The 12776-nt window shown below is 39.2% G+C and overlaps 1 protein-coding gene across 2 annotated transcripts in view; it reads right to left on the reverse strand.

Annotated features, from left to right (window-relative positions):
* The window catches only part of ARFGEF1 (ADP ribosylation factor guanine nucleotide exchange factor 1), a 150672-nt gene that overhangs the window by 13069 nt on the left and 124827 nt on the right, over nt 1-12776 (reverse strand). For both annotated transcript variants that reach the window (XM_047074012.1, XM_047074013.1), the window contains 4 exons: nt 9839-9968; nt 8394-8529; nt 8174-8312; nt 5691-5763 (listed from right to left, as the gene is read on the reverse strand). In XM_047074012.1, coding sequence (XP_046929968.1) covers nt 5691-5763; nt 8174-8312; nt 8394-8529; nt 9839-9968 — 478 coding nt within the window. The remainder of the gene's footprint in view (nt 1-5690; nt 5764-8173; nt 8313-8393; nt 8530-9838; nt 9969-12776) is intronic.

Raw genomic sequence — 12776 nt, forward strand, 5'->3', positions numbered from 1 at the left:
TTTTTTTAACAATAACTGGGTATTTTTCTATTTTTAATATTGAAAAAATAGTCCTTCACCAAATCAGTGCTGGATATGCACCTGTGCTGGACTGTCACACGCTCACATTGCTTGCAAGTTTGCTGAACCGAAGAAGACTGACTTGTTGCTCTGGGGAAAAGGTGGAAGATGGCCCTAAATTCTTGAAATCTGGTGGTGCCGCCATCGTTCACATGGTTCCTGGCAAGACTATGTGTGTCGAGAGCATACTCTGGGAGAGGAGACAGACAGCTGCTGTGGGTCATCATCAAAGCAGTGGACAAGAAGGCAGCTGGAGCTGGCAATGGGACCAAGTCTGCCCAGAAAGCTCAGCAGGCTACATGAGCGTCACCCCCAATAACGCCACCCCTATCTTTTTTTTTTTTTAATGTTTATTTTTGAGATACAGAGAGAGACAGAGCATGAACAGGGGAGGGGCAGACGCAGGCTCCAGGCTCTGAGCTGTCAGCACAGAGCCCAATGTGGGGCTTGAACCCACGAACTGTAAGATTATGACCTGAGCCGAAGTCAATGCTCAACCAACTGAGCCACCCAGGCGCCCCAATGCCACCCCAGTCTTATTCAGTGGTGGAACGTCTCAGAAATGTTTGTGTCAATTGGCCTTTTAAGTTTAACAGTAAAAGACTGGTTAATGGTAACAATGCATCGTAAAACCTTCAGAATGTTTTGTGGACCGTGTGTGTGTGTGTGTGTGTGTGTGTGTGTGTGTGTGAGTGTGTGTGCGGCAGTTTTAAGTTATTAGTTGTTTTTTTTTTTAATTTTTTTTTTTAACGTTTTATTTATTTTTGAGACAGAGAGAGACAGAGCATGAACGGGGGAGGGGCAGAGAGAGGGGGAGACACAGAATGGAAGCAGGCTCCAGGCTCTGAGCCATCAGCCAAGAGCCCGACGCGGGGCTCGAACTCACTGACAGTGAGATTGCGACCTGAGCCGAAGTCGGACGCTCAACCAACTGAGCCACCCAGGCGCCCCAAGTTATTAGTTTTAAAATCACTACTTTTTAATGGAACAAACAGCTTGGCCAAAAATATGTCACAGAATTTTGAGACCCATTAAAAACAAGTTTAATGAGAAAAACAAAAATAAATACAAAGTAGTCCTTCAGTGCACAGCAAGATATACTCAGCTGAGAATGGCATTAGAAAATACCATAATTTCTTAGCAAACTATAAGTCGTAGAGAGAAGAGAAAGAAAAGGAAAGCAGGGTGCAAGAAGCAGTAGATCTCAGAAGGGGTGGCAGCAGCAGCTCTGGAAGGAGCCACAGAGAGGGTGAGGCGGTCCTGAGGGGCCCCGCTGGCTCACCCCAAGGAGCCCTGCAGCAGCCCAGGCACTGAGCACTCACCTGGCACATGCCGTTCCAACAGCTTTCTGTGCAGTGAATGCCCTGACCTAATTCTCATCACAAGACCACTCTAACACGAGGTCAGGTAACTTGCTGAGGCCACAGAGCCAGTCACTGCACAGTCAGGATTTTATTTTGGGGCTGACTCTAAAGCCCACACTGCAAATTACTATACTATACAGCAGAGGCAGAAAAACCAAAAGGACACAAAACAAGCAAGGAGTGGGCCAATTTTGAGAAAAACGGGAAACAGAGTAAGCTCATTCTGGGCTTAAAACAGGACTTCGTAAGTGGAGTCTGTGATGAACAGACCAGTCCTGCAGATCAGGATCATGGAGCAGCGTGCCCCCAAGGTTCCAGATGTGACAGCTCTCTCGAGACAAACTCACAGTAGTACTTTACTATGAAATCTAAGTTTTAGTCATTGACTATTAGTTAAGAAATTTAAAAGTTGTGGGGGACAAATCAACCAATGGACGCTAATATGCTCCTGCTGGTGTCCTGGGTTTAAAACTGAATAAGCCCGTGGGCGCCTGGCTGGTTCAGTTGGTTGAGCAGCCAACTTTGGCTCAGGTCATGATCTCCTGGTTCACGAGTTCAAGCCCTGTGTTGGGCTCTATGCTGACAGCTCAGAGCCTGGAGCCTGCTTCAGATTCTGCCCCTCCCCCATCTGTGCTCTATTTCTCAAAAATAAATACAAAAACATTAAAAAAAAAAAACCTGAATAAGGCCAGATTAGAGAATAGCACTGTTTCAATGGTAATTTCCTGATTTTGTTAACTGCACTGTGGTTACGTAAGATTTTTTTTTCTTCTTCCAAAGGAAAAACAGAGTAAGGAACTTAGGGATAAAAGGACATCTTATTTTCAAAGAACTCAGAAAGTCTTGGGGGTGGGGTTGATGAGTGAGAGAAAAAGTAAGGAGGGAGGGAGGAAATGATAAAGCAAATACAGTGAAATGATAACATCTGGAGAAACTTGGGTGTCATGTTAGTTTTATGTGTCAACTGTCTAGGCTAGAGTATCCAGTGATTAATACAAGTGTTGCTGTAAAGGTACTGTGTGAATGTGGTGAACATCTACAGCCAGTTGACTTAAGTAAAGGAGATGATCCTCAATAATGTGGCAGAGCCTCACGTGATCAGCTGAAAGGCCGTCAGCAGCTCCTGCCCAGGGCTTTCCAGTCTGCCCTACAGATTTCAAATTATTGGCCCTAATAATTGCATAGCCAATCCTGTGAAATTTAAATAAAAAAATATAGATATGTATGTGCGTATATCATACACGAACAAATATATATGTACAGACAGAAACAGATATTTCCTGCTGGTTCCACTTCACTGGTACAACACTGATGGATACAGATTTTGGTACCATGAAGTGGGGGTGGAAGTGATTTTGGAACTGGGTAATGGTAGAAGCTAGAAGAGTTTTGAGGCATATGACAGAAAAAGCCTACATTGCCTCAAAGAGACTGTTAGTAGCAATATGGACATTAAATGCAATTCTGGTGAGGATGGAGAACGAGGTAAAATGCATGTCAGAGAAATCTTCTGTCATCCTAAAGAATACATATAATGGTCATGAATAGAATGCTGACAGAAATATGAATGTTAAAAGTTCTTCTAATAAGATCTCAGAAGGAAATTGGGACTATGTTACTGGATAACGGAAGAAAGGCAACAGTAAAATCTTAATGTGTGAGCATAACTCCGTCCAGAAACATGCTTATAATCCAAAGCACTCGGGGCGCCTGGGTGGCTCAGTCGGTTAAGTGGCCGACTTCGACTCAGGCCATGATCTTGCGGTAAGTGCGAGCCCCGCGTCGGGCTCTGGGCTGACCGCTCAGAGCCTGGAGCCTGTTTCAGATTCTGTGTCTCCCTCTCTCTGACCCTCCCCTGTTCATGCTCTGTCTCTCCCTGTCTCAAAAATAAATAAATGTTAAAAAAAAAAATTAAAACAACAACAACAACAACAACAAAGCACTTGTGTATCAAAAGTGAGTTTCAAGAACCACTGGCTCAGTTGTGATCATGTGATATATGGTGTCATGTACTACTCATTTATCAAGTTAAAATTTATTAGAAATGTTTGCCTGTCTGTGGACAGTCGCAGAACAAGTTACTTGCAATCCAAGGTTTTCTGTACGTGTTATAAACTGGCAGAAAACTTAGCTAAATTGTGTTGTACTACTGGGTGGAAAGCAGAACTTGTAAGTGATGAACTTGCATATTTAGCTGAGGATATTTTCAAGCAAAAGGTTGAAGATACGGCCTGTTTCTCCTTGGTGTTTACAGAAAAATGAGAGGATACACAGATACATTGAGGAAGAAATTACTAACTAAAAAGGAACTGGCACTTGATAATTTGGCAGGATCTTGGCCTATCCAGACTGCAAAGGATGCTAAAAGTGGAAAACTCGTTGTTATGAAAGCATTTCTTGGGACAGCAAGACAACTCTTTGTTGAAAGACATTAGGTATGTGGATCCAACGGATCCAATCAAACATCTCAGCAGAAGCCAAGGAGAGAGAGGAAGTTATCCACAAAGGATCCACGAATAAACCTCTTGACACACACAAGAGACCCACAGGGATTTTAAGAATGATTTACCGGTAGAAACACAGCCAGCCTAGACTGAGGAGGACAGACTTGGGACAAAATGAAGGAAGGTTATCAGCCTTCTGGGATTCTACAGGCAGGAAATGGGCTGATGGAGCTGCATGGCTGCAAACATGTGCTAACCTGTAAGAAGTAATGATTTAGAGAGCAGACCTGCAGGATCACAGGGAGGAGCCATGGGCCCAGAGGGCAGAGCATCAAGACACAGAGAATTATCCTCAGGCCTTGAAACTTAATGGAATTTACCCTGTTGGGTTTTCAACTTGCTTATTAGGGCCAGCTACCCTTTTATTCCTGCCAATTTCTCCCTTTTGGGATGACAATGTTTATCCTATGCTTGTCCCACCACCTGTAATTCGTTTACAGGTCCACAGATGGGGAGGGATGATGCCCCAGAAGAGACCACATACCTAATCTAGATGGCTGTGATGATGAGATTTGGGACTTTTGATATGATGTTTAGAACAGATTTTGGACTTACTGATGCCATAATGAGTTGAAACTTCGGGGAATATTGGGAGGGGGTGAACATACTTGGCCTGAAAGATGAACATTAGTTTCTGGGTGCCAGAGGGCAAACTGCAATAGGTTGAACAAACAGTGGCTCTAAAAAGGTACATCTAAGTTGTTACCTCTGGTACTTATGAAGGTTACTTAGAAACAGGGTCTTTAAAGACGGAATTAAGTTAAAGAGTTTGACATGAGACGGCTTATATCTTATCTTACAGACATAAGAAGGCTAGTGTCCTTACAAGAGAAAAACGCAGACAGGATACATACAGATTTGACATCATACAGCCATCTGAAGATGGGGGCAGAGACTGGAGTGATGTGTGTACAAGTCAATGCATGCTAAGGGTTGACAACAGCCACCAGAAGCTGGAAAAGGCAAAGGATTCTCCCTTAAAGCCTCTGGAGGGAACGTGGCCTTACTGATGCCTTAATTTGGGGCCTTTGGCCTCCTGAACTGTGAGACAACAAATTTCTGTTGCTTTAAGCCACCAAGGTTGTGGTAATTTCTTGTGGCAGACCTAGGAAACAAATATATTGGGTGAATCATATATTAGAATTCTTTGTACTGTTTTTATAATATTTCTTTTAGGTCACACTGTATCCAAATTAAAAGTTTAAAATAAATACCCAATAATGTCTTTAGCTTGGCATGGAAATCCTTTTACATAACCTCATACCTGCCTCTTAAAACTCTGGACATTCTATTACTCTATGTCTCAGACCACCTGTATTATAAAATAATTTAAAATACCTCCTTCATGGCACTTACAGAAATAAATTTTAGCCACCTGGGAAATTCACCACCATGAAATTTAACCTAAGAATTCTCTGCACAGTACATTTATGCCATCTTTTTATTTATTTATTTTTTTAATTTAAAAAAAAGTTTTTTTTAATATTTAGAGAGAGAGCATACGAGAGGGGGAGGACCAGAGAGAGAGGGAGACAAAGAATCCAAAGCAGGCTCTAGGCTCTGAGCTGTCAGCATAGAGCCCAACATGGGGCTCGAACCCACAAACTGTGAGATCATGACCTGAGCCAAATTCAATGCTTAACCGACTGAGTCACCCACGTGCCCCTATGCTATATACCTGGACTCATATAAAAGAATTTGGCCCATCAGAAAATTACTTCTCAAGAACAATTTTAAATATGCCTTATTTATGAAAACTTACCAGCTGCTTTTCACTCACAGGAGACAGAGGTGGGGGAGCAGTTTCTCCAGAAGAGGGACGCCAGGTCAAGAGCCTTTAAAATACCAAAATCACACCAGTCATTGAAAGTGTGAAACAGGACACATCCAACATGTTTTCAAACAGGCAGAAAAAAGTCACAAAAATATGCCAAAAACAATATAATCCTTCTTTGATTACTGCTAAAAACAATTTACTAAAAAAAAATCTAGTGAAAAGTTTAAAATATGTACCTCCAGGAAACAATTAACTAGCATAATTAAAAGGGTACTCTGGTCATCATTTTAAAAAAACAAACCCAAAAACTACTTCTGAAAAGTTTCAAAAACTTTATACTAAGTATTAATGCCATTAAATATTGTCTATAAACTGAGACTGAGAAAAGTTTGAGACTTTTAAGAAATTCATAGAACTCTTTAGATTCTATTCTTTTAAAGTTTTTTTATTTGAAAGACAGAGAGCAAGCACGTGCATACTGGAGAGCCAGTGGGGGAGGGGCACAGAGAGAGAAAGAGAATCCCCAGCAGGCTCCATGCTGTCAGCACAGAGGCTGGCGCAGTACTCAAACTCATGAATTGTGAGATCATGACCTGAGCCGAGATCAAGAGTTGGACGCTTAACTGACTGCGCCACTCAGGCGCCCTGATTCTATTTTTTTTTTTTTTAATGTATAACAATAAGTGAAATAAAATTTGGCCCCAAAGGGGAAATGACTTGCCACCCCTGGATTGGGTACTTGGAATAGAAAGATGATTAAGGCCCAAGTTCTTGCTTGTGAGAAGCAGGAGCTCCTGGGAATTGCGTAGATAGGGGCTAGAGACATCATTTCAGTTCCATATAGAAAGAACTCTGGCACAGTTTCTATGAAGAAATGCTTATTAGATGATCTTTAAGATCATGTACCTTAACTTGAATGTGTAGTTCAATAAACTAAAACAGAAGCAGTTCTTTTTTTTTTTTTTAAGTATTTTTCTTAATTTTTTTTTAACGTTTATTTATTTCTGAGACAGAGAGAGACAGAGCATGAAAGGGGAGGGGGAGAGAGAGGGAGAAACAGAATCTGAAACAGGCTCCAGGCTCTGAGGGGTCAGCACAGAGCCCGATGTGGGGCTCGAACTCAAGGACCGTGAGATCATGACCTGAGCCGAAGTCGGACACTTAACCGACTGAGCCACCCAGGTGCCCCAAAACAGAAGCAGTTCTTAAAAACAAAAAAAGAAAGTTCAGCCTGACTGGTTTTTGTGAAGACTTCAAAGGGAAAATGGCTAGGCAAGAATTCATACCATCTTTTGACATAAGGGCTACAGATAAACTCACAAAAATGGGTCATCTGTCAGGTAGGTTGCTCCAACAAAATGTGTACCAAAAAAATAAGAAAATCTGACCAACAGTTGTCCCTTCAGTGTATGACCACCTACAGACTGCTTTCCTAGAGGTGTGTCCCTTTTGTTTAACTTCAGATGTCCTATTTATTAGGATACTTAGAAGGGGATCATGTCAGCGCAAATATACTTAACTCATGTCAAGAAAAAGTTTATGATGTTTAAAAATGTGAATCATAGTTTTCATGTAAGTTTTATACACATACATATACATATACATGTGCCTACTTAATAAGATGTTTTAAGTACGCTTTAAATCATCTTATTCAGCAGATTTAAAAGTAGTAGATTTGTGCAGGTCAGAGAGCCCCAGAAGCTGAGCTGGTAAGTAAATTCAATTATGTTGTACAAATAATCCAGGTGCTATTTATTAGTCATTTAGTGACACTATGTCTTAGTCTCTCCACTGATAAAAACTCCTTCACTACAATTCCAAACTAATCCATCATAAGATGACAATTAACTGTAAAATATATTTGCAAATTAATTTTCCTTAGATTATTAAATCTACAGTAACTGAAATATATGTTGAGTTTTTCACCCCCCAATCCAAAACCACTGCTTGCTTTAATCTGGATAATTAAATTTTTTTTTTCAACGTTTTTTTTTTATTTATTTTTGGGACAGAGAGAGACAGAGCATGAACGGGGGAGGGGCAGAGAGAGAGGGAGACACAGAATCGGAAACAGGCTCCAGGCTCTGAGCCATCAGCCCAGAGCCCGACGCGGGGCTCGAACTCACGGACCGCGAGATCGTGACCTGGCTGAAGTCGGACGCTTAACCGACTGCGCCACCCAGGCGCCCCTTAATCTGGATAATTAAAACCTTGTACAAGTAGAATCACTTCAATGTGACCAATAACCACATGACCAATCAGACTCAAGGGTCTGGTTTATAAATAATCTAATTCAAGTATTTGTATTTGTTATGGCTTATAGGAGTCTGATTTGCAATAAATGCAAATTCATGGAACACTGAGGTATTTTTAAAAGGATTTCTGTTGTAAGAATTCACTAGTTACTATGAAACTTTTTAGGTCGATCATTCAATATACAAATATAAAGTTGTAAAAAATCTTCTTACGCATGTGGGATTGTGGTTTTGAAGATATCCAGTGTGCAGTTACAAGTTTTATCCCAGATTTCTAGGGTAAACTTCTCACCATTCAGAATAACAACATTCTCTAAGCAGTTTGTACCAGATCGTGCTAACTGCTCATTGTCTAGAAAAGAAAAGAGCAATTCATTTATGTATTGCCAGGGCCATATTTAACACTTTGTGTCACTATTTGCTATAGACCTACCTTGCTGCACACACCAGTAGAGCTGGGCAAAAATATCATCCAAAAGTACATCACTGAGTACTTCTAAATACTGGGTGAACACATCACAAATTGCATAAAGTGCATGATTACAAGTTGTAGTCATCCATTCAGCTTTCTAGGGGGAAAAGTTGTTAAAAGAAGGTCAGACCATTCATCAACCACCAGAATTCAAGAAAAAAATTTTGTATATTTAAAAGCTAAGTCTGTTCATGTTCCTTTCAGAGCACTCACTTCCCTCTAGAATATTCACTTCAACTCAGTAAGAGATCTATTTTTCTCCACTGTTCCATAACCATCTATATATAAAATACTTTAACTATTTTTTGCATTATTTTTGATTATAAAAAATTACCACTAAATCGTCTTGCTATTAACATTATGACTTCTCAAAACAATATGCATGAATAACAACAGCTGGCCTTGCTCCAGAATATGACAGAATATAAAAGAGAAATAAACAAGAAGAAAATGATAAGAATTTATCCAAATGGGTTTAGCATAAATTTAAAATAAAACTTTTGTGAAGTATGGTACTTGAAAATACCGTAAATGGTGAATAAGGCCATACAAAGTAAAGAATTTATTTTTCTCAAGTATATAAAGACTAATCTGGACTGATATTTTCATATACAGTTTTGTGACAGTGCATATACATCTGTCTACTTAATAAGACTTTTTAAGTAAGAGTCTACCTGTAGATTTAAAAAACACAGATCTAAAGTAAAACTTTGTACAGGCCAGAGAGCCCCCAAAGTTTGCATTTAATATACCTGTATGAGACAAAATAAGAAAACTTGAGGCTCTCTCTTCCCTACATTTACTGAAATGCATACTGTAATTGGTTTGTAGTAAAATACATTGAAATAAAATAAGACATCACTGTGTATTCTTTATTCACTTCAGAATAAGAGGTCACTATGAATACTAAAAGAAAACTACTGGTATTTGTAGTTGTGGCAATATTAAAATGAAAAAAAGAAACCAGGGGCATCTGGGTGGCTCAGTTGGTTAAACGTCCAACTTCAGCTCAGGTCATGAACTCGCATTTTGTGAGTTTGAGGCCCGTGTCGGGCTATATGCTGACAGCCCAGAGCCTGGAGCCTGCTTCGGATTCTGTGTATCCCTCTCTCTCTCTGCCCCCCGACCCCTGCTCATACTCTCTCTCTCAGAAATAAGATTTTTTTAAAAAATGTTTTTTAAAAGAAAAAAGAAACCAGAAGTCACTGAAAACAACCAATTCATTAACTCAGTTCTATCCCCAAATACTGTTCTTTATTTATAAAGACATACCTTTTATTATAATGAAAAATTCTCTAGTTTTTTTTCTTTTCCATGTCCTTAATTTGAAATAGTAAACTGTATTAGGGAAAGTATTAAGAACCTTTTAACTTGACTGTGTTAAATAAAATTTCATTTTCTCTTACCTCTGTCTGCTGTTCTGGTAATTTCATGTTGTCAAAGATTCTGAAAACAATTCTAAATAAATCTTGCCACCAGTGTTTTTCGTAAGTGTGGCCATAAGTTTTCATTATTTCGAACATTACTGTTAAACCCCTAAAATGATAAAACACAAGTAGAAAAACTGGAATACAAAAAAGCATGCTGCATCAGATTCCCCTCTTAAAATAGTTTTCAGAGTTCATAAAGCTAGTGAAAAAGTTTAGAAATAGTTTTAAACTAACAAGTGATATTCAATTTTAAGAAATTTCAGCTATAGGGGTGCCTGGGTGGCTCAGTTGGTTAGGCGACCAACTTCGGCTCAGGTTATGATCTCCCAGTACGTGAGTTCGAGCCCCGCGTCGGGCTCTGTGCTGACAGCTCAGGGCCTGGAGCCTGCTTCAGATTCTGTGTCTCCCACTCTCTCTAAGCCTCCCCTGCTCATGCTCATGTGTCTCTAACCCTCCCCTGCTCATGTGTCTCTCGGTCTCTCAATAATAAATAAACGTTTAAAAAAAAAAAAGGAAATTTCAGCTATAAACTAGATTTCTTTAGGATGCATTTTGTAGGGAAAAACTCCAAAAGCCTTGGCCTTAAAATGTTTTATTTCATCTTTCCTTCACTCCCACCCTACCCTTCCCACATTTAAAAGTTGTAAAAGGTAATAAAGATTGCAAAAGATCATCATAAAATGAAGTTCTGGAAAATTTATAGGACTTTTTAGCTAACACTATAATTGTTCATATAGCATCTGTAAACAAAAGGAATTATAAAACTGATTGACTATGACATTCATGTGAGTGGTTTGCTGCCCACCATATTCTAGGCACAGAGCAATGCCTGTCACCCATGAGGCACACAGTAAGTATCTATTGAATAAACTGCTTAGTATCACATTCACTACCTTTTGTTTAAGTGTTAAAACTAAAACTCAACATTGTCTTCCTGATTCTTTATTATCTTCCTCTAAATAATAATGCCTTCAGGTAACCATTAAAAAGCTTGATCTTTTCTCTATATGTTATTTTCTTCTAACAAAATATAGGCATCCCTCCATTTAGAAAAGGCTTATATTTTAAAAAGTCTGATGATAAGCCATTACAAAATTTTCTCTAAAATGTCTGATGATAAGCCATAATAAAATTTTCTCTGAAAGACTCCGTAAGGACTGGTTCACAGTCCAGCTCATTTACTGCTGTGCTACCTCCAGGCCTTGTACAAATCTGGCACATAACAGGCTCTAAATAAATATTTGTTAAATAAACATGTAAAGTAACATAGTAGTAGTTTGGTCCTACAGTAAGTTCACAGCACTTTAACTGACCCATAAGATATCTAATGTATATAACGAAAAGTAAGGAAACCGTAGTAAACAAATTCCTACAGAAGAAACACCCTCTCTTCTGTGGGAGTAGCCTATCAAAACTCCTTGTTTCCCTACAACAGAACAAGGCTCCTTTTTCCTCCATCTCCTGAGCTTGAAATCCATTTCTTCCCACTCTAAGTAACTGGATGCCAACTCCCACAGCTAGGGTAAGAGGAATCCTGTTTCTTCCAGGCCCCGAAAGCAAACACAAATCCACAGAGGCTTCCAAGGATTTTCACTGTTCAAGAAGTCTTTTTGAAAGCAATACTTAAGTTGCTGATATAGGGAAAAATAGTGTTTGAGACCCTAGGTTAATGAACCAATCCTAAATCCATAGAATTTTGAGGCAATCAAATAAAAACATATGTGAAAGTACTGTGTAATTAATCTGTTACACAAATCATGGCATTACATTTTAGTGAGAGAGAGAGTGTGCATGAGTGGGGAAGAGGGGCAGAGGGAGAGACAAAGAATCTTTAGCAGGCTCCACGCTCAGTGTGGAGCTGACGTGGTGTTTGATTTCACAACCGTGAGATCATGACCTGAGCCAAAATCAAGAGTTGGGCCTTTAATTGACTGAGCCACCCACGTTCCTCCATGGTACTACATTTTTAAATGTAGTCTACGTATCAGCCCTTACAAATCCTGGAATGAAATAAGAAAAAGCCATTACTGAACAAAGTTTACTCATATTTTTCCTCTCCTTTACTAGCTAGAATATATATTTTCTCTTCTCTTTAACAACTAAAACTCATCCATTATCTGAACATGGGATATGGCAAGAAGGAAAGCAGGATGATCCCAGACAAGGACAGGCTCAAAAGCTAAGAAAGCAGGTAGGTCCTTTGTCAAATAAATTTCTACAAACAAACAAGGGCAGTGAGGAGGTACTGAGTTTATAAGACTTGTCCATCATGATATGTTGGTTGCTCCACTGAGGTGGCTGGACAACAGAAAATTGTAAATCTTAATAATTTAGATTAATATGAATCAGGGGTTATCTTGAAGTTTATCAAGCTCCTAACAGGTCCACTGCCAAATAATCTTCAATGTCTAAATGCAAAATAAAATGCTGTATAAGTTCTTATGATTACTGAATTCTCTGACAAATTCCCAAGGTTTGAGTCTTATTTTGGATTACTTAACCTAATTTTATAAAAATCTCTTTTTATAACAAATAAAAATGAAGTTTCTTAGGATATGTATCACACTTAACCTTGGATGGGGATGAGGCTGGTTGTGGCATAAAGTGAGGAAGGAGAAATTCATTCCTTCATTATAGTTCTATCATTGATATGTTATAAGTTTGTATGTACTACCGGTATAGTTTAAAAATCCAATGAAGTTAATTGCCGAAATGACTAATGATTCTCCCTAAAAAGAAGATGGGATACATAAAAGAAGGAATTTATTTAAACACAAAATTGAACTCACGATGCCTCAAGCACTTGTTGACAGATAACAGGATATACAAACTGGCAATTTCAATTTGGCAGTCAAAAAGGTAGTTATGATAAAAATTTTACTATGGGATTGACAGGAGCCGTAACATGAGAAGT

This window comes from Lynx rufus, unplaced genomic scaffold (genome assembly GCF_022079265.1).
Source record: "Lynx rufus isolate CCGP_SWC_20201006 ecotype Redwood Valley unplaced genomic scaffold, mLynRuf1.p SCAF_12, whole genome shotgun sequence".
Lineage (NCBI taxonomy): Eukaryota > Metazoa > Chordata > Mammalia > Carnivora > Felidae > Lynx > Lynx rufus.